At 33.7% G+C, this 20,394-nt stretch overlaps 1 protein-coding gene across 2 annotated transcripts; it reads left to right on the top strand.

The window, feature by feature from the left end:
* Positions 1 to 7,638: 7,638 nt before the first annotated feature.
* On the top strand, positions 7,639 to 19,872 carry LOC129219879 (tubulin-folding cofactor B-like). Of its 2 annotated transcripts, XM_054854189.1 has the most exons (3): positions 7,726 to 7,737; positions 16,006 to 16,164; positions 16,274 to 19,872. In XM_054854189.1, the coding sequence occupies exon 3, from the start codon at positions 16,334 to 16,336 to the stop codon at positions 17,048 to 17,050; it is 717 nt and encodes a 238-aa protein (XP_054710164.1). In that variant the 5' UTR covers positions 7,726 to 7,737; positions 16,006 to 16,164; positions 16,274 to 16,333; the 3' UTR covers positions 17,051 to 19,872. The 2 variants fall into 2 exon arrangements, with proteins under 2 accessions (XP_054710163.1, XP_054710164.1); XM_054854188.1 differs by lacking the exon at positions 16,006 to 16,164 and having other exon boundaries at positions 7,639 to 7,737.
* The last annotated feature ends 522 nt before the right edge of the window (positions 19,873 to 20,394 follow it).

Genomic DNA, 20,394 nt, shown 5'->3' with positions numbered 1-20,394 from the left:
ATTCAAGCAGTCAAGAAAAAAAAAAGAGTTACCTATTTGGATTCAAAACATTGTTTCAATTATAGTTAACAAATTAGGTTCAATTTTCCTTCAAAGTTTTTTTAATAAGTGATGCTCATTCAATTACATTTTTCATTCATTGAAGTATACTTTAAGCCTTTCTATTTTATAGAAAGAAAGCTGTTGGAAAATTCTTCAAAGGAAATAATAATTTTCTCATTCAAGCCTATTTTATTAAGGTAATAATAAATATTATAGAAAATGAAGAGTAGGTATAGTAATAATGTAGAATTGAATATTTCAGTGACTACTAAGAGCATACAAATCTGAGAGTGATTCAGTTTATGTGTGAAAATCAACATGTTTCATTACTCCTTTTACAGCAAGAAGTCACTTTGAGGGGGGGGGGGGGGAGATTGAAAACAGTTCTTACCTGAATAGAAAAACTACTAGAATTGACAATATGGCTACTGCCAAGGTTTGAGGAGGGGTTTGACTTTCCACCCTCTAACATAAAATATGAAATATCTGTAATGTAGCCATCTTGTCAATCTTAAATACTAGCTAAATTGTTAACAATAAAGGAGTCTCAAAAGTTTTATTTCAACTTTGCAAAGTATATTGAGGTCTTCTAATCGACTACTCTAAGGAATTAAATTGTGATTAAGGGGGGGGGGGGGAACCCAGAAGATTCTATTCTGAAATTAATTTCTATTCACTTTTCATCCAAATTTTTAGTGAGATCCATTGAAAGATTTTTTTTTTTTATAAATTGTCTGAAATAATTATTTGCAGCACATTTGTTCAAATCTTCTTAATATTGTTAGCCATGAAATTATTTGTTTTTGAATTTTTCTAATATAATGGTATAGTACAAAAATAATGAATGTATTCTTAATCAGAGCACATCTGTAACATGATCACTTATGGCAATTTTGCTGTAATGCAGCTTTTTGGCATGGAAGACAATGATGTCCTTTCCTCTTCTGCTCTTTTTATTTCGCATTCTTTACATCCCTAAACTGGTTGTGTTCCATTTCTTACAAGTGAAGTGCATCTACTAATAATCATTATATTTTTGAGTATTAAAAACTGGATTTTACTACATTTGTGTGCACTTATTTAAACTAATTTTTAATGTTAATAGATTTGCCAGCTTATTTATGATGGGGACACAAATTTTGCTGCTCCCCAAATTTTGCCACCAAACAAATGCTTAGTTTGCTTGTATGTAAATCTTTTATCTCCACACCGGCAGCAGAAACAGCGTGAGGCTGTGACGTGCACAGTAGATTCTTGAAAAAGTTTGCAGACTACATATTTCATAAGTTGGTTGAGAGAAAACACCTAATATCTTTAAAGAAAAAACATCTTGAATTTCAGAGAATCAATAATTGTACCTTATTGATTGTTAAATAATTCACAGGTAGCATGTACTGATAATTTTGAAGTTAAGCATCTTATTTTTATTAATTTATCGAAGATTTAGAATTAATCTAGGCCTGTCATTTAGGGGATCAGGGTTGAATTTTCCCCTTGGACTTTGGAAAATTAATATTTTTAGGGGGGGGGGGGAGGGTGGTATTTGTTGTTTTATGAGTGGATCTGGATTAAACTGTTGATTTATTCCACCAGCTATTTTTGGATTTTTAATCTGCATTGCAAACTGTTGAAGAAAATTCTGCTGCCTGGATGACTAATATTGCTACTTAGGAAAAAAACCCTTCAAAATGCTTCCGACACCATTGCTGATTTTTATTTAAACTACACCCTAATTTCAAATATTTGTGTCCATGGTTTTCTCCATCACCGCCCCTTTTTTGGGGATAAAACAAACCTTTTTTTTTTCAGTTTTCTACAGTTTCATAGCCATTACCTGGTTGTGCAGGGGAATGGAGCAGTATATCATTATATTAACTATTTGCATTCTTCTAAGAGGAAAGACAGATGAAAAGTTCAAAAACGTGGAGCATTAGCGAAAAGTGAAAAACCCAGTAAGCAAAATATCTTGCCTCAGTATATATCTTGCATAAAGGTTGACATGCAAGAAAAATCATCTTGCATTAATGCTGCCTCAATCTTGTTATGTTACTCCATTTATGCTGTCAGCAGGCTGCCACAATATTGACTGACAGGGTGTATGCAGCATAATATCAGGAAAATAACAAGGTAGGCTACTTTTGTAATATTTATATACGTATTGATGTGACAGGATAATATCAAGATGTTGTCATGACAGCATGAAGGTGTAGGCAAGATGATCTTGCTTTTGTAATATTGCATAGGTATTGATATGACAGGAAAATGTCAGAATACATTGACATGACAGTATGAAATCAGCACGTTTGCAAGGTGTTTTATCTATTTATTTATTTGTATTATTTTCACTTTAAACTTGAGAATTAAATTTCATTCTTTAATTATTTCTGTTATTCTTCAAGATAGTTTCTAGCCTAAGAATATTTTCTTAAAGCTGACATCTGATCGGAAATTCATATAAAGGTATTAATAGTACTCGCAATTTAATTTAAAAAATGAAAGTTTCTTCGTTTTGCGTAATACTTGACTATTTTTTAAATCCATGCTTCTAATTGTATTATAAAGACATAGAATGCCTAGTTAGGAATAATTGCGGAAGTTTTTATGGCACAATTAAGAGAAAGATAGCAAAATAATAAATAAATAAATAAATACAATAAAGTACATTTCCAAATGGATGTCAGCATTAAAAATATCCATTGACAAAACATATGAATTTATCATAAAGAATAACATAAATAACCACTGAATAAAATTAATCTTACTCGTGAGATTGAAGTGATAATACAAAATTCTGGGCTTCATGTCCTTTTTTTCAAAGTCTAGGGACGAAAAAAGTAATTTTCGGCCATTTCTAACATTGATCGCACATCGTCTGTGATATGACTTGTTAAGTACTGTATTTATAAACAAATGCAGTTATCAGTCATTCATAAGTTATTCCAAAAACAATACTATTCCACACTAATAACTAAGCAACCAACTTAACTAAGCCTAAAGAATGCAACGTCACATGCTCTGAACCGACTGAATCGAAAGGTCAAAGGAGGGAAATGTGCTAGCAATGCGAGGTATGCTGGGTGGAAAGAACTGTGCGCATGCGCAAATATCAACGAAGGTCCACCTGTTCTATTGTGTACTAATTACCTTGACGGCGACAGCATAAAATCAATATCATCTTGACGGCGTCAACATGTATGCAATGTTGTTATTGTAAGGTAATATCAATATTGATATTTTAAGATGAATGCAATGTTGCATACGTGTTGTTATTGTAATATTGCTTTTTAATCTTTATGCAAGCTTTATGCAGTATGAAACACATCAATATTGACGCCGTCAGTATAATATCAAGATCTGTCAAGGTTGATGCAAGAAATTTTGCTAGTAGGGAAGGGAACCTTAATTGGGGGGGGGGCATATTTTTCACTTAAATATTATTTAAATGGACTAAAAAGCTCTCTTTTTAAGAGATGTGTTTTGCAATTTTTTTTCACTTAGTTTTCGGTGTAAAACCAGGGTATCTGATTATTCCTTTTCTTTCAACCCTGTGTCCAAAAAAATTTTCACTTTGTGAAATTTTTTTTGAAGCTTTGTTTGCTACGTACAAGTCACACTGCAGATCTTCAGGAAAGAAACCTCTTGTATTATTTATATTCATTCAAGTTAAACTCACAGATATAATAAAGATTAAAATTTAAATTAAGTGTGCTTATAATGTAGCATTAATGTATATTTATATTTCTGGAGATGCATTGCCCACATTGCTAATCACTGAATCAAGAAGTAATATTTAATTTGTTACTTAAAATAAATTATTATAATCCTGGAAGCAAATTCAATGCAGATTTAAATTACTAAAATTTTAAAGTAAAGCATTTATTCAATAACAGTTCATTAATGGCTTGTGTTAAAATGTTTTGATATTTGTTATAAAAATTTATAAAAAAGGAATTGGTATGAGCACCCCTCTGCCACTCTCATGGGTGCCCATGATATTATGTAAACTTAAAGAAAACTGTATAAAAGGTTCATTTTAGTTGTGCATTGACGTTTCAAGGAATTGAAGTTTTTTTTAGACAGTAAACAATGCAGTATAATGATAATATAATTTCCTCTTTCCAATATGGTAATATGCTGTCTTTAACAAAGTCGTTCACAAAAGCTAAACAGCATAAGTACTTGAAATGATTTTATGACGTTGTTGAAATTGAATCGAACAAGTTTGCATACACGTGTTTTGGAATTACGAGAAACACCTTTTTCCAATGCAAAAGTTTACGGGTGAAAACGCATATATGCATTACATTTTAAAATTTGTATAAAGAATTTTTTCTTGAAAAAAAAGACCACCTCCCCCCCTTTTTTTTTCAAAGAACATTCAAAGTCCAAAATGCTTTAAAAAGTTTAGGGGAAGGGTAAAAATGATGTATGTGCTAAGGGTTCAGCCCCCTGCTCGTTTCGTTCGCTAACCTCTGTTCGATGGGTTTTGATGTACCACCTTCGGCAGTCGGAGGTTTGCCCCCTTCTCACTGTCTGCTGCGGCTGAGCAGAAACACGGGCCTCAGCGGTGTACCTCAGGAGCTCAGCCCCTTTGTCCCCTGTCACTTATCTTTTTTGTCAAATTTGGCGACATAATTGGATAAATGTTGCAAAATTTCAAGCCAGAACTAGAATGAAATTTAAGGATTTTAACAGTGTAGTTTTCCATTTCTATCTCTGGCTCATTAAGGTTTAGATGAGTGAGACAGGATGGAATGGCTTCCTCCGAATTTATCTGGCATCCAACGGAATTAGTATTTGGGAAACATTGCGGAGAAGATTGGGTGGGTTACAGGTTACAGACCGACACTCACAGATTTTAATTTTTGGATGAAAACTTCTTTTATTAAAATGAAAATCATAACTAAAAAGTGCAAACAATTGCCGATCTTTCTTGGAACATTGGGTGCCAGAAACTTTTGGGCGCTGAGCACATTGGGCCCAATGTTTCTGGTGCCCAAAATACTTAGTGCCCAATCTTCCCATTTTCGATTGTCGATGAGCTGATGCAATATTGTTTCACTATATTGCACAATGTAATATCTTCGACATTCCCTAAACATTCGAAATGTGAAAATAAACTGATTCGTTTAACGAAATTCGCTAAAAAAGGAGATATTTGGGAGGTTGCATGATTTCCCGTTAGGGTTCCTCTGATTATTTAAATAAAAGTAAGGTTTCAAAGAAATTCTGGAGGGAAGTCTGTGGTGGATGTGTGTGCAGGATGCCTCATAGCACCTACAGCCTTGGAATTTTCTAAAAAATTACTTCGAGTCCCGGGTGTGTACACCTGGAGTTTTATTTTTTAAAATTCGAATTAGTTTTTTCTGTAATTAATTTTTTAAACTCAAACTTCGCATACATTGCCTATTAAAGGGGTGAAAAATTACTTGCATATATTAATATTATATATTATTGGAAAGCGTAGAATTTTCCTCGTTGTACGCAATTTGTTTCAATGCTCTAACTTAAATACGGCAGGATTTATTTGCGTTTTTAGCTCGAACTTTTATAGGCTTAGCTAAAATTTAGGCACTACCATCTTCATTAAATCTATCAGTAAAAACAGGGGTGATTGTCCGGGTATTTTACCGAATTTCCGGTATTTTCATGTCTGAAAATACCGGAATTATGTTCTTTTTTCGTTATGCTTTTATCTTCCTACCTCCGCAATTTATTTTAAATTATATAATACTCATCAAATATACCTGCAAGAGCCTTAAGATGGACAACTATCCCTTGAGATGGACAAATGTCAAGATAATTTGTATAACACCAGCAGGGCCGTCGACAGGATTTATGGGCCCCTATGCAAATTTCTTCAGGGCCCCTAACTTTTCACTTTAACCTTTAGCCTCCTCTTTCTAAGTTCCATTTTCATATAAATATCCAAAAAAAAAAAAAAAAAAAATGTTAGTTGATCTGATAAAAAGGTGTTTTTTCTCAGTTAAAATTGATTGGCGATTTCAAGTATGGGGAACCCTTTTTGGAGCTCGAACAACTTGATGTCAATAGCAAAACAGACCACTTATTTGTTTTTTGAGAGTAATTTTTCATTGTGTTTGTGGGAAGCTTTCTTTTCTATTCTTTTGAAATTACATTACAGCATTAACTGTCTGAAGCTTGTAATTTACCCCCAAAAAACACGTGGAATGGAATGTTTTACCATTTTCGGTTGCATTGTTAATCACCGTATAAGGTAGCCTATTCGAGCTCTGGAGTTGTGAATTAAAAACTTTTAATCTTAACTCTAGGAGAATGACTTCCTTCAAACTAAAAAGTTTTCGAAAAAAAAGGGGGGGGGGGGATTTATCTTTCTCTTAGGCCCGCTTCGCGGGCCCCCAATCTCTCACGGGCCCCTATGCAATGCGGGCATAGGCTTGCTCCCCCCCTCTCGACGGCCCTGAACGCCAGCTCAAAAGTAACTTTGTAATCCATTAAAAATTTAATTAAATGTGCACGCAATATTTTGACTCAGAAATATTTAAAACTATGGCAAAGGTGCACTTAAGTTATAGGGGCCAAAGATGACCCCCCCCCCCCCCCACCGTACTCGCTTTGAAACTTTCAGGTTTTTTTGATGAACTCACAATCACCCCCGGTAAAAAGCGAAGGAATTACCCACAGTTTTCTTTTTAACACCACTGGAAATAGGGGAATTTTTTTACCTCAGATCTAACTCGACCAATGGTCGAAAAACTAAGTTTCTATCTCCAAAGGGAAAAAAGTTACAGACCGATAAAAATCAAGTTCGAATAATTTCATCTCCATTAAAATTATTCCATGTTTTATTAGCGTTGCCATAGTTACGCCTTTTCAATTCGCATGTTTCTTCTTAACAAAGCTTACGTTCGACGAACACGACCGGTAGCGACCAGTAAGTTAATCACGTGACAGCTAATGATCACATGCTCCGATCAACCAATCAACTGCTTAGAATGGTAACCGGTGTGGTAATCGGTTGATTATATAACTCTGCGGTTAGTACCGGTTACTTACCGGTCGACTGGTGAGGTTCGTCAAACGCAAGGAAACTTTAAGGGTTTCGGAAAATCTTAGGCTCAACTCAATTCAAGCATCCAGCTAAAGGGCAAAATATATTACTTGAGACCACGAATATGAAAGTGACTTTTCAAACGTACAAAACTGCAGTTATGCAAGGTTTAGGAGCCCCTTAGCCTTTATGGCTCTGCAAGTTGGTACAAGTTATTTTGAACCCTGGGAAAAGGTGCTTTTTGTTTCAAAAGGGACTCATAATGTGTTTTTAATCTGTTTCATTTTAATTGACGATTTAAATCTGGTGAGCATAAACGAGCAGGGAGTAGAGCCCCCCCCCCCCCCCCAATTATTAATATAGGTTGCGTTCGACGAGTTCGACCGAGAGCAACCGGTTTGTTAATCACGTGACAGCTAATTATCACTTGCTCCAATCAACCAATCAACTGCTTAGAATGGTAACCGCTGTGGTAACCGGTCGATCATAGAACGCTTCGGTTAGTAACCAGTTACTTACCAGTCGACCGGTGAGTTTCGTCGAACGCAACCAAAAAAATAAATAAAAAAAGCACAAAAAGCAGCTTGACAGCGCCACCTGTGAAAAAACTATGAGGCAAAGCCGACTCAGAATTCAAATGAAAACAAATCTTCAGCTGTTAGGTAGTGTAATGATATTTTAATTTTTAATTTATTTCTAACTTTTGAATTTTGAACACTTTTCTTCTAGAAAACTGAATAATTCATACATTTTTACTCTTTGTGTTGTTTTTTTACTGTTTCATTGTTTGTATGTAAAATCCAGGGAATTGACTGATTTGGGGATGTATCCACTCCGAAGGCCAAGTCCAAAAGCTAACCATCCCCCCTCTCAAATTTTATCAGCCCCCCCCCCCTCTGAAGCTCTTTTTCTTGCTACGCCACTTATATAATTTTGAATGTTATTTTTTAAGCATCTAAGTATTTTTTGGAGTTACACTCCAAACTGCTTATCAATTGAAGCGTTTTAACGATCAGTATCTTCAAATTATGTATGATACGTTGAGTGTGGATTAGATCATACAACTTTTGATTTCGTTGGCGTCTCGTACGAATTGTTAGGAGGGGTTGGACAAAAAGACCGTCATTTGGGCAATCAGGGAGAGTCAAATGACACCCGCTGGCCAGTTTTTGAGCCCATATTCCATTTTTAGAGGTCATTCAAGTAATACAATAATACAGCCCAATTTTACAGTGGGGGGGGGGGGGCCTATCTCTCATTATTATTATCAGGAGACATATCTCTCTTTTTTTTTAACACGCTTTTATTAGCTTCACCTGTATGTATGTATGTATGCATGTATATGTATGTATCTTGTAACGGAATCTTGCAGCTCAAATTTCGGCCACTTCCTGTGATCGGATTCTTTTGAAATTTGGCACGCGACCTCAGACTCGATGACAATGCAATATTGTATAATCAAATTAATTAATTAACTCTTTTAATTGTTAGTTTCCTCCAATTTTAATCAATATTTTGGCATAAATCCAACAATGTGAAAAAGGAAAAATTAAAAAAAAATACATTAAAAATGCTCGCAAAAATTATTTAAATATATCTACAAAAACTTTTAATTTTTCTGCATCAGACAAAATTTGTTCCAATGTTCCAAGGTAATTACAACATGAAATATAATTGTTTTAAACTAATTTCATGCCAAAATTTAGGTGAGCCTTTAATTGGAAATTCATTGCTGATCAGACCATTGTTGAACAAAACTTTTATTCAAATGCATTTCAAATTTTCAAAGCAATATAAGTATGATTTCCGCAAATATACATTGATGACTCACAGTAGCTTCCCATCGGGGTGCCCTTGTCTTAACTTTAAGATATTACCTCGCACTCGTTTTAGAAATAATTTCATCAATTAAGTCCCAATCTGATTCAAATTTGCATATTCCCCACTAAAAGAAAATGCCTGATAATTCCCCAACATAGGACTAAAAAACAGAAAAATAAAATAATAGTTTAAAAAACTAAAAAAAAAACACGCTTTCGTAGCAAAATGAACTAAAAAGTGAAAAATAATCTTTGATGATAGTAGTTGACCAATCACTTAATTTTAATATAATACAAAAAAGCGTGGAGGCTTCTTATCAGTTGTCTTGAATTTCTTCGATTTGTTGTCCAAGCAAAAATGTAAATAGACAGCACCCCACGCTTTTTTGTATTACATTAAAATTAAGTGATTGGTCAACTACTATCATTCAAAGATTATTTTTCACTTTTTAGTTCATTTTGCTACGAAAGCATGTTTTTTAAGTTTTTTAAACTATTATTTTATTTTCTGCATCACCTGCAATCCACATTTTGCTTCTAGCAAAGCTTCTGAAAAATTCAACGAAAAAAGAAAATGCATCAGGGGTGCATTACCCTGCCTATGTTTGTTGTGATTTAATCCACATTCTGCTTCTGGGAAAGCTTCTTCAAAGTTAACCTTTTATGGTAAATTATTCCAGCTTTAGTTAGTAATTGTTCCTAATTTCTGTGCATAAAGGCCACTTTAAGTCCAAAAGTTGCAATTTTCATGTTATTGTTGCTTTGCATGAAAATCTTGAAAAAAAAAAAAAAACTTCGTAATTATTTACCAATGTTATAAGAGTGCAGGTCCCAACTATTGTATGCACCCGACAAATGTTTTTATGCTCTTTTACAAGGTAGTGATAGTGTGATTTACAATAGTCTGGCTTTGAAATACCGATTTATAGATTATCCTTGATATAAATAGCTTCAAACTAGGTCTTGTAACACATTTTTCCACTTAATTGAGCCAATTGTTTACACAATAATATAAAAGTTGATGCCATTCTTGAAAGAAAAAGCTTGAATTGAAATACTAATTTATTGATACTATTTACATTTATCGAATTAAAATTCTTTCAATTAAAGATGGTCAAATTCTTATCATGTCACCTTCATCTTAATAAACAAAATCTTATTCAATTTGTTATACTGTTGTCACAAATAAACTTTGGTTGCCTTGATGTGAAAGGATGATCATTACTTGGTTTCAAGGCTAATCTCTATCACAAGGATTCATGTTTCAAAAATATATAATATCAACCTCTCTTTCTAAGAAATTTAACCATCTTTGCACAGGCTTATACATATTTAATCACCTATCTCTTGCATACAACTGGGTTCAATTTGTAAATTTTTTAGTACTGGAATATCAATGAGAAAAAATTATACCCTAAATCACTATCGTTTTACTTTTTGAAGACCCCCCCCCCCAGAAGTAAAGGATCAGAATGGTATCCTAGGGCTTTCATTTACCATTTCACCCTTGATGTACAAATATAATCTAAAGCTGAAACAATTCACAACATTTATTTGAGCCCTTTCTTAATGGTAATGTCTTTCTGAAGTCATACAGTGAAGCTGAACTGTATACTCAAAATGATTTCTTACCAAATCTATGTTCAGTGATGATGGAATAATTTCATAAGGATAATTTGATTCTTTTTTACAAAGCCAATTAATTTGTTTGCTGTATAACTTGCAAAAATCCGTGCTGTTTGCTTGATCAAGGTTGTGACTTATTAATACACTTGATTTACTTAAGTCTCTTGTGAATACAGTGAAAAAAAGTATTTCTAGCTTTTGCAGTAGAAAAAGCAACTTCAGAGTCGTACTACTAAATCTACTTGACAAGCTAGAAATAATTTATCACATTTTATTTTGGTATAAATCAGAGTTTGCCAATATAATCAGTCAATACATATCACGATATATCAGGAATTTATTTTGAAAATATCATGATATTTTGATATTTTCAGTATTTATTTTTACAACTACGATATTTTCAATATAAAATTTATATTAATCATAGTAATATTGTTCATTTATTATTGAAAATAACTAAAAAGTTGTGTACTATATTTTTATAATGTATTACTACATCATTAATTTAATAAAGTAATGTAATGTTCCTTTTTTATTTTATATTCACATAAAATTACTACTAATGTAACAATTTTAATTCATATTAAAAGGGCCTAAAAAATTATTAAACGTTGGTCGGAAAAAAAAGAAAATTTCTTATGGCTGTGCATCGATTAATGCATATTTTTATTTCTGAATCATGTAACTGTGTAAAAGTAGCTAACCAAAAAAAAAAAAAAAAAAAAAAAAGAGTAAAACAGCTAATGCTAAATTAACCCCATTAAAATTGATAAAAATGTTAAATGAAATTTATTAGATATAAATACTGAAAGAAACCTTAATTTTAAGTCTGCATATTGTAATAATAAGAGTATAAGAAAATAAAGATTAATTTGAGGGTGCATTTACTATTTTGAAGACTAGTTTGTGCTGATTGAAAATATGGGATAAATATTAAAATATCAGAGATATATAAAAATATCGGATGTTTTTGAAAATTTCATAATATTTTCAAACCTTGGTATAAATGCAGTTGTCCCATTCCTCCTGTTCCAGTTCTTTCTAAAGTGAGACCTATTACAGTTTTGTATATGAATGAATGTTTTTGGAAAATCTGAAAGAAGGAAGTTGAATCATTAAATTTGCTTTAACTATCAATTTATACATAAATAATTTCAGCTCTATAAGCAGGCCTGTTATTTAGTAGGGTCAAGAGGGGTCAATTGCCCTCTTGGCTGTTGGAAATCATTGTATTACATGGGTGTGGTTTTTGTTGTTTATTATTCCAAAGAAAATTGCATTGAGTATGTATCCTTTAACCTCTCACACCCCCTGGAAAAATTGGAAAACCTGCTTATGAATAAAATTAAATAAATAACTATTAAATTTTTTATCAAATGAAAACAATTAATTTTAAGTAGAACTTATAAAATATACTATAATTGTAAACAGTGAATACAGTACCATGTACAGTAGAAGACCATTATAACGCCGACCTATATAACGCAATTCTCTATAAACTGAACAACTTTTCAGAAGTAAACAATAGGTTTTAGAAGCTATAAGTAACGGTTAATATTTTAAAACGTATTCCAGTTTTTGTAATGTCAATGAGAGTATTGATAAAGCCTTCTCCAGATTTTGTAATATTATCTTCGGTGTTGCAAAAAAATGAATTCCCAGAGGTAAGCAATTTAAATATAAACCATTCTGGAACGAAAAACTTGCTACCCTTAAAGAAATATGCACTAATGCTCGTATTACGGCTGAGTTTCCCAAAAAACCAGAAGATGTCCAATCCTGGAGAAAAAGTTGCTATACTTCCCAAAGAAATTCTCTTAGCGAAAAGAGACTGCTTTAGTGATTTCAAAAATTGATTACCGAAAGGATGGAAAAAAGGTTTTCAATTATGTGAATAGGTTGCTGAATAAATCAATGGCACCACCTAGAGAACCAATGAGAGTTGGTAGAGGTATTTTAACAAATGACAGAAATATTTCCAATGCTTTTAATTCCTTTTATTCTACAAGATAATGCTAAGAGAAATCTCAAAGCCCAGCAGAAAATTCTTAGAAAAGAGATCCGCCTGGACTTTGCCTCGTCTCATCCGCCTGGACATGAGGTTTTTCATCTTAACTTTGCCATTTCAGAACTTAAAGAGGCTATTCGGCGCATAAAGTGTGGTAAGTCTCCCGGACCAGATGGATTCCATCCTGAATTTTTGAAACACCTTGGAAAAAATGCACTTAAGGTGCTGTTGGAACTTTTTAATTACAGCTGGAATTCGGGGGTCCCTGCCGCTTGGAAAAAGGCTATTATCATCCCTATTCATAAAAGAAATATGCCTTCGGATGATTTAACAAGCTACCGTCCTATTTCCCTGACCAGTATTTTATCGAAGGTCATGGAAAGTGATCACGACTCGCTTAAACTGGTACCTTGAATTAAGTGGTCTTCTGTCTCCAACTCAAGCAGGATTTAGAAAACATCAGTCTACAAACCAGCAAGTTGCTTTTTTGAGTCAGTCTATTAAGGATTCCTTGGATCAGAGATGCTCTGTTCTGGCTCTGTTCGTAGATTTTGAGGCAGCTTTTGATTCTGTTTGGCGACTCAAATGCATTAAAAAATTACAATCCCTGGGAGTTTGCAGCAATATGCTTTCATGGATCAGGAACTTTCTTTCCCAGCGTTTCTGTGCCACTCGTTTCGGTGAAGCCACTTCTTGTTATAAACAAACTGAAACTGGTCTTCCACAAGGTACAGTGATTAGCCCTACATTATTCAACATCTTTATCCTGACATCTTGACTTCTGATGCGTTGACTAAGACAGCTCTCTTTGCTGACGACCTTGCTATTTGGTGCTGTGCATCAAAAAAAGATCAGCCCAATTTAAATACTATCTTGAATTCGACACTCGAGAGACTGGATTCATGGTGTGAGGAAAATAACATGACTATAAACTTATTGAAGACTACTTGCCAATTCTTTACTTTAAACAGGCAGCCCTTTACTCCCTGTCTTGTCTCTAATGGTATTATCTTACAAAATAAGGATGCTTCAACTTATCTTGGATGCATCCTTGACAGTAAACTGAATTGGGCTAAACATGTTGAGCATGTCATTTCAAAAGCAAGGAAGAGACTTCCCATTCTCAAAAGACTAGCGGGAGTTAAATGGGGATGTAGTAGAGGAACTTTGAATACAACTTACACGATCTATATTCAGCCGGTTCTGAATTACTGCAATGAAGTTTTGATCACAGCCTCGGACAAAGTCATGAAACCCCTTGACACCTTCCAAAACCAAGTGCTCCGCATGATTACGGGAGGAATTAAAACTACTCCTATGCTTTCCATGCAATTACTTTGTAACCAACAACCAATGACTAATTTAACACAGAGGAATGCAGCTATTCTATATAATAGATTAACTAGACTCCCAAACAATTTCTGAAGAGATTACAGTCATTGTGGAATTCATAATCTAAAGACTCAGAGAGGTTTCATACAATGTGTTCGTGAGAACTCCCAATACAATGACATTAATGATACTCCCATTGAACTTCTGTCTTTTGCGAATCCACTGAACCATTTGGAACTCGATGCCAGACTAGACATGGTTCTGGACGCAAAAAAATGCAACCTAAATCCTACTGAACTTTGCGCTATTGCCTTGGAAACAATTAACACTCGTTTCCCTCCTGACGAATGGCTTCACATCTATACTGATGGGTCCCTGTTGCATTTTTCTCGGGGTGCCGGCGCTGGAATATTTTGTGACTAGTTTTCTTTTTATCAACATGTTGGATCTTTCATAACCCATTTCGATGGAGAACTTGAAACCATTCATGTGGCATTACAACAACTTGCTTCACATCTGTATCCATTACAAAAAGCAGTAATACTTTCAGACTCGACCTCTGCTTTACAGGCTTTGTCTAGTAATAACCATGAAAGTAAGGGGTCTTGTATTCAGAGCTGTAAAAAACTCTTGAAGGGTATTGAGAAAACTGCCTTTTCAGTGGGTACCATCCCACTGTGGTCTGCCCGGAAATGAGAAAGCCGACTTCTTGACCAAGAAGGGATGTAATATTCTCCAAAGATCTCGTGGACCCTTGTCGCTCCACTCTGCTGGATTGGAGATCAAGAGGGTGCATGGGGATGCGTTTTGCCGTGTTGCTTGCCGGGCTGCTGAAGGTAAACCCTGAGGGAGACTGCAATGAGTCCCACTGTATCCCAAATTCTCCTCGAGCTGCTGCTGTGGCTGCTTTTAGACTTTTAACAGGACACGATTGTCTCAATGCCTATTTGTTCCGCTTTCAACTGAAGGATTCCCCGATCTGCACTTATGCAACTCTGGACAAGTCATTGGACGCTACTCATCCGGACGACTGCTCTGCACTAACCAATTTTAATTGTGTTGTCGAGAAATATTGGAGAGCTCGCGGTTTTATGGCCTGATGGTCAATGTACCCGGCATTTGTGAGATAAAATAAATAATATTTTTAAATGCACAATACCGTTGCTTCACTAGTTCTTTTATAACGTTTTTACATGGCAACACCCCTCTTCCTGGTTTCTTAAGATTCACAATACAAGAGCAGCTTCCATTTTCATAATTTTTGGTGTAACTTTTACGGATTTCCTTTTTCTTGACTTTTAATTATACATATAGATGATTCACTCATACCTAATTGTGCTACCTTCGACGCATTTTATAGTTGTTCAAGCACATAATCTTTAGCTTTTCTTTTATTGTCAGAAATTTTCTCTTTTCCTTTTGATCTTTACAAGATTAAACATCGCTCTTAGGTGTCATTATATTTCAACAACTTTCACATTTAGAGTGAAATAAAAATGGAAAATAAGGAACAGTTATTTGTATAAGCGATGTATCTGACTAGTAAGGTGTGGGAACTTCCGCTCTCAGTGTTGCTAAAGGGAGGAGGAAGGCCCATTCATGGAAAAAAAAAGAAAAGGTAGTCAATAACAAAGCTGATACTTACAAACCACAATTCCCTTCCAAAAATTTTTGTGTTGCGGACGAGAAATTTGCGTTATGTCTAAAATTCTTTACTGGTGAAAAAATTCGCATTATAACCATTTCGCCTAAGTCGGATCCCGTTGTCGCGGGAGTCGACTGTAATCATTTTTATAAGTGATATTGATTTGAATCGACTCGGATGCAATTGAATTAGAATTTTCGAGTGGCCGTAAGCAAAAGAATAACATAGTTAACAAAAATCAATGAATTTTATAGAAAGCGGATACAATCAGATTCTGATATATATGCATTAAAATTGGGGCTAACACTTAAAATATAAGCTGAAATGCAAAAGGTTTAAACCTAATCCATAAAATTTTGTTAAGCATGTATGTTTTAGAACTAAATCCATGACCAATTGTCAATTCCCATGATTTTTGAGCATCTTTTGCTGAAAATCCTGACTTTCCATTACCAAATTTGATCATAGTTAAAATCCATGATTTTCAATGACTTTCCAGGTGCTTGGACACAAAATATACCAGCCAAAATATTATCGGTAAATTTTGCCTTGGTGTAAAATGAGCCTTCAAGTTTGAAAGGCCGCTTTCATAATACAAATTTTTGTGAATGGCCTGCTTTTACGACACTAAATTTTCTGCAAAGTGGACCCGATTCAGGTCTGGATCCAGCCCTCATTATACTATCAAAAATATATCTTGAAATTTGTGAAACTGATTATTTCTAATGAAATAAAATGCCTGATAAATCGTACCTTTTTTCTTACAGGTTACTTCTTCACCAATTTGAAAACACGGACTCCTGTAGTGTAGATCTTTAAGATTGAAAATGAGTTCCGATTTCTCTTCAAGTTTTGTGGACATATTAGTTACCAGTAGTATTAACACTTTCGGCACACAACGGCGATTTCCAAAGGACATTCATATTAGTGATTTGAAGCAAAAGTTGGAATTGCTGACTGGAGCATCTCCTGGATCCATGGAGTTATGGTTACTTGATGAAAATAATGAATTAATTTCCAAACTGACTGATGACAATGCTGTCTTTGGTTCATATGATCTAACAAATGCTAAAAATCTTCATGTTGTTGATTCATTCCTGCAAGCTGGAGAGTTTGAAGATTTGTCTAAGGTGAAGAAATTTGAGCTGTCTGATGAAGACTATAGCAAAAGAGGAGAAACTTTTAGGGCATTCAAAGAGAAACTGAAAATTCAGGGCAGTGATGACAAAGAAAATGTTGCAAAGGGAAAAAAACTAGAGGAAGAAGAGAAACTGGTTAAAACGATGACTGTTGGTAGTCGTTGTGAAGTGCGTAGTGCTGGGAAACCAAGTCGTCGTGGTACTGTTATGTTTGCTGGCAAAACGGATTTTAAGCCTGGTTTTTGGGTTGGTGTGAAATATGATGAACCGCTTGGGAAAAATGATGGCTCTGTTGCTGGCAAGAGGTATTTTCAATGTCAGCCTAATTATGGAAGCTTTGTTAAGCCTCATGATATTATAATAGGTAATTTCCCAGAGGAAAGTACAGAACTGGATGAATTATAAGGGAAATTATATGAAAGTTTTGTTATTTTAATGACTCACTTGGCTCACACTTATTATGCTGCAAATTTTGAAATTTAAGTTCAGTCCATCTTTTTTTTTTTAACAATTAAAATTGTATAAAAATAGTCGGTGCACCCTTGTGACTTCGTTGAAATTTACCAACCTGCAATGATTAACATTAGCTATCTTTGCTTTAAAATTGTAACTTCAGTCAAGAATTAAATCTTTTAATATTTCAATTTGCTTTTTGCAGCTGCTACTTTTCATTATAGTTGCCATAAAAACTTAGTTTAGGCTCTATTAGTGATTTCCTACAAATTATCTGCATTTTTTTTTGTTACCATCATATAAAAACAGCATCAACAGATTAAAGAGATTATAAAAATTTATTCTTTACGTTTTTTTGTCATAAAAGTAGCCAGTTTGTGTTCTGTCGTAACGTCCTTGAATTTTAATCTTTTATGATGTTCAATTTTGTTCACAATCGAATAATTTACCGACTAAATTTTTTTAATAAACTCGTAGAAATTTAATCTTTGCATTTGTTAAGTTTGATGCAATGAGATGGAAATAGTTGATTTAAACATAGTTAATAAATATCAATCACAAGATATTTTTTATTGTGTATATTAAATAAAAAATGGCAACTTTTTTATGCAAAGGAAAGTAATTTATATTGTATGTCTGAATTTCAGGTTATAGTTTTTTTATATACAAACTTATGAATTTAAAGCCAGATTGAATACATTTGTGAGAGTGGATCGAAATTGCAGTGATTTATATGTTGAACCTGTTGCAGGGGCCAAATACACTAAAACAGGGAGGGAGGCTAATATAGGGATTACATTGTTTAAATTTGTTGTCCTACTGAAATGAAAATGTTCTCTAAGAAACAAAAATTATTTTACATTTGTGTAAGGATATTTTGAAGGCAGTGAAATGTCTCTAAAATGACCACTTTTGATGCTTGCTACTATTGGTTATTAAAGGAGGTGGTTGCTTAATGAATTTTGCTTTAAATTAGTCAATATCGTTAAATGTAAACACATGCTTTAAGTGGTGTACAAACAAAGAATTTAATGTTCTTCAAGAAAACTAAAAAATACTTGTTTCCAAAAAAAAAACATAATAAATAAATAAATAATATAAAACTAAAAAAACATGGTTCTTTTATGTTTCTCTGGAATTTTGAAAAGTCAGTGTCTATATGGGACTCAAATTTATGCTCAGTAAATAATTATTGTAGAGCCATTTGCTCTCAAAAACCTATTTTGGATGAAAGTACAATTCTAAGGGTCATCCGGAAAGTAAGGAATGATTATGTATGAAAACTTCAATAACTGATGTAAAAATCCTATAAGTAAATCTTTGTTTACTTACTACTTGAAACTTAAGTTACTTTTCTACATAGTCACCGTTTACATTTAAGCACTTGTCATAGCGTTATACAAGTTTTTCTATGCCTTCTGCATACACATTTGCCGCCAAGCTGTTGAACCAGTCATTACAAGTTCTGCCATAGTGCTTTTCACCCGAAAAATCTTTCAATTAGGGGAATAAGTGAAAGTCACTGGGTGACTTTCAGATGATGTACTTATTGACTTATCTAATAAAAGTTTATACACATGAGGCAGTGAGAAGCAAAGGGATGTAATTGGCAAAATTAAAAATTTGGAGATAACCAGCAAAAATGGTAGGTGACCCTCCCCTCTGTCTTGGGGAACGATTTAGTACCAGTAGTCTTGGTAGGTTCTGTTATGCAGCATGATTTAGAAGAAAAAAAATCAATTAAAACCTACCTAAGACCTCATCTTTTATTCAAAACTTTAATAAGTCCACTTACATCCCTTTGCTTCTCACTGCCCCGTGTGTAGAAAGAGGATAGGAGAAAAAAAAAACGTGAAAAGCACCTGGAACAGACAGTTAATTAGCTCACAGAGCATATGTTAAGTTGTTTCTTTTACTCAACTAATTAAGCAAGAACACATCAGATGTTTCAGTGGGCATCATTGCATCTCCACCTGTAGGCAGAACACAGAAAGCAGTAGATGATTAAGCTCAGTCCTTATTTAAGTTCACATTTTCCCACCGAGGTTTCCAAGTTATGATACTTGTTTCGGGTTGAAAACTAATTTTAGTGCAAAACACTTATAAAAAGGATTTAAAATGATTTTATATTTCAATGTTTTTATGAATTTCTTGTTGTCAGTGTTGTTACAAATTCATATGTTCAGTTATATTTCTAAGCAGAGTTTTATGTCATTAATTCTGTTGGGGGAATTTGTTGTAAGCATTATCTAGACTGGGGGATGCATAGGGATTCATGGATAAGTTAATGATCTAAAAGCCCGGGAGAGGGGAGGGGAGAGGGTCTTGTGTTAAAATTTTAGAAAGTTGGGAGGCACTGGCGTTTAAGTAAAATCGAGGGGAACATCATCCCCGTTTCCTCCCTTGACTACACCTCTGGTTATGTATGTTCAGTTGTTCTTAGTTATATATTGTTTATATTTTCTGAAATGGTTATATATAAGCATTGATTGATCATTATGAAGAACATCTTATTAAAAATGTTTGGTGTGAAAAACAAAAAATAAATAAATGAAAAAAAAGCAATAAAATGAACTTCTTAGTAAATATATTATTTGCAATATTCGTTTACAAATATTTAAGTTATGAATAGTTATCAACAGTTTGTAAGGTCTCATTGTTGGTGCTTAATGACCTGATATTTCATTACTTTTTTATATGCGTTTTATTATGCAAATTTTTCATATTCATAAAATAATTATTGCCTTGTACTTGGTGAAGAAGCAAATAAATATTTTTTTTACTGCTACCAGTTCTTGAATTGTAAAATTTCTATTTCAGGGCATAAAACTAGTCAGTACAAGTCAGTATCCTTCATCTTGGTCAGTATTTGTCAGTTTTTTCAAAATTTGGTCAGTAAAGTTAGTATTGTTTTGCAAATTTGCCGAAGGATTCATTTTGAGAAAAATATCGGAAGTAGTATTTTCCTGTTTTCCGTATAAACTTCATAAAATGTCAAAAATGTGAGACATTACCAATGCTGCAACCTAATTTTGCCAACCTGGTAAAGTTTGCACTATTTCATAAGAATAATTTGCTGTTAGCTTCTTTTTAGTCTACTTTCCACAAATATTTTAAAGAAAGAACCAATGTATGCATAGTCTGTTGTAAAAAAATCTTAAAAAGAAATAATTGTCAAAATAAATAACTAAGTTAATGAATACTGGAAAATAAAAATTTTGAAAGTAAGGTATTGAGATGGGGAAATGTGTGTCTGTTAGTCTGCATTATTTTCCCAATGGTTAAAAATAGAGATG

This window comes from Uloborus diversus, chromosome 4 (genome assembly GCF_026930045.1).
Source record: "Uloborus diversus isolate 005 chromosome 4, Udiv.v.3.1, whole genome shotgun sequence".
NCBI lineage: Eukaryota > Metazoa > Arthropoda > Arachnida > Araneae > Uloboridae > Uloborus > Uloborus diversus.
This window is presented reverse-complemented; position numbering and strand designations above follow the sequence as displayed.

What these genes read in the sequence shown, in the direction of transcription:
- LOC129219879 (XM_054854188.1), top strand. Translation starts at nt 16,334, where the DNA reads ATGAGTTCCGATTTCTCTTCAAGTTTTGTGGACATATTAGTTACCAGT.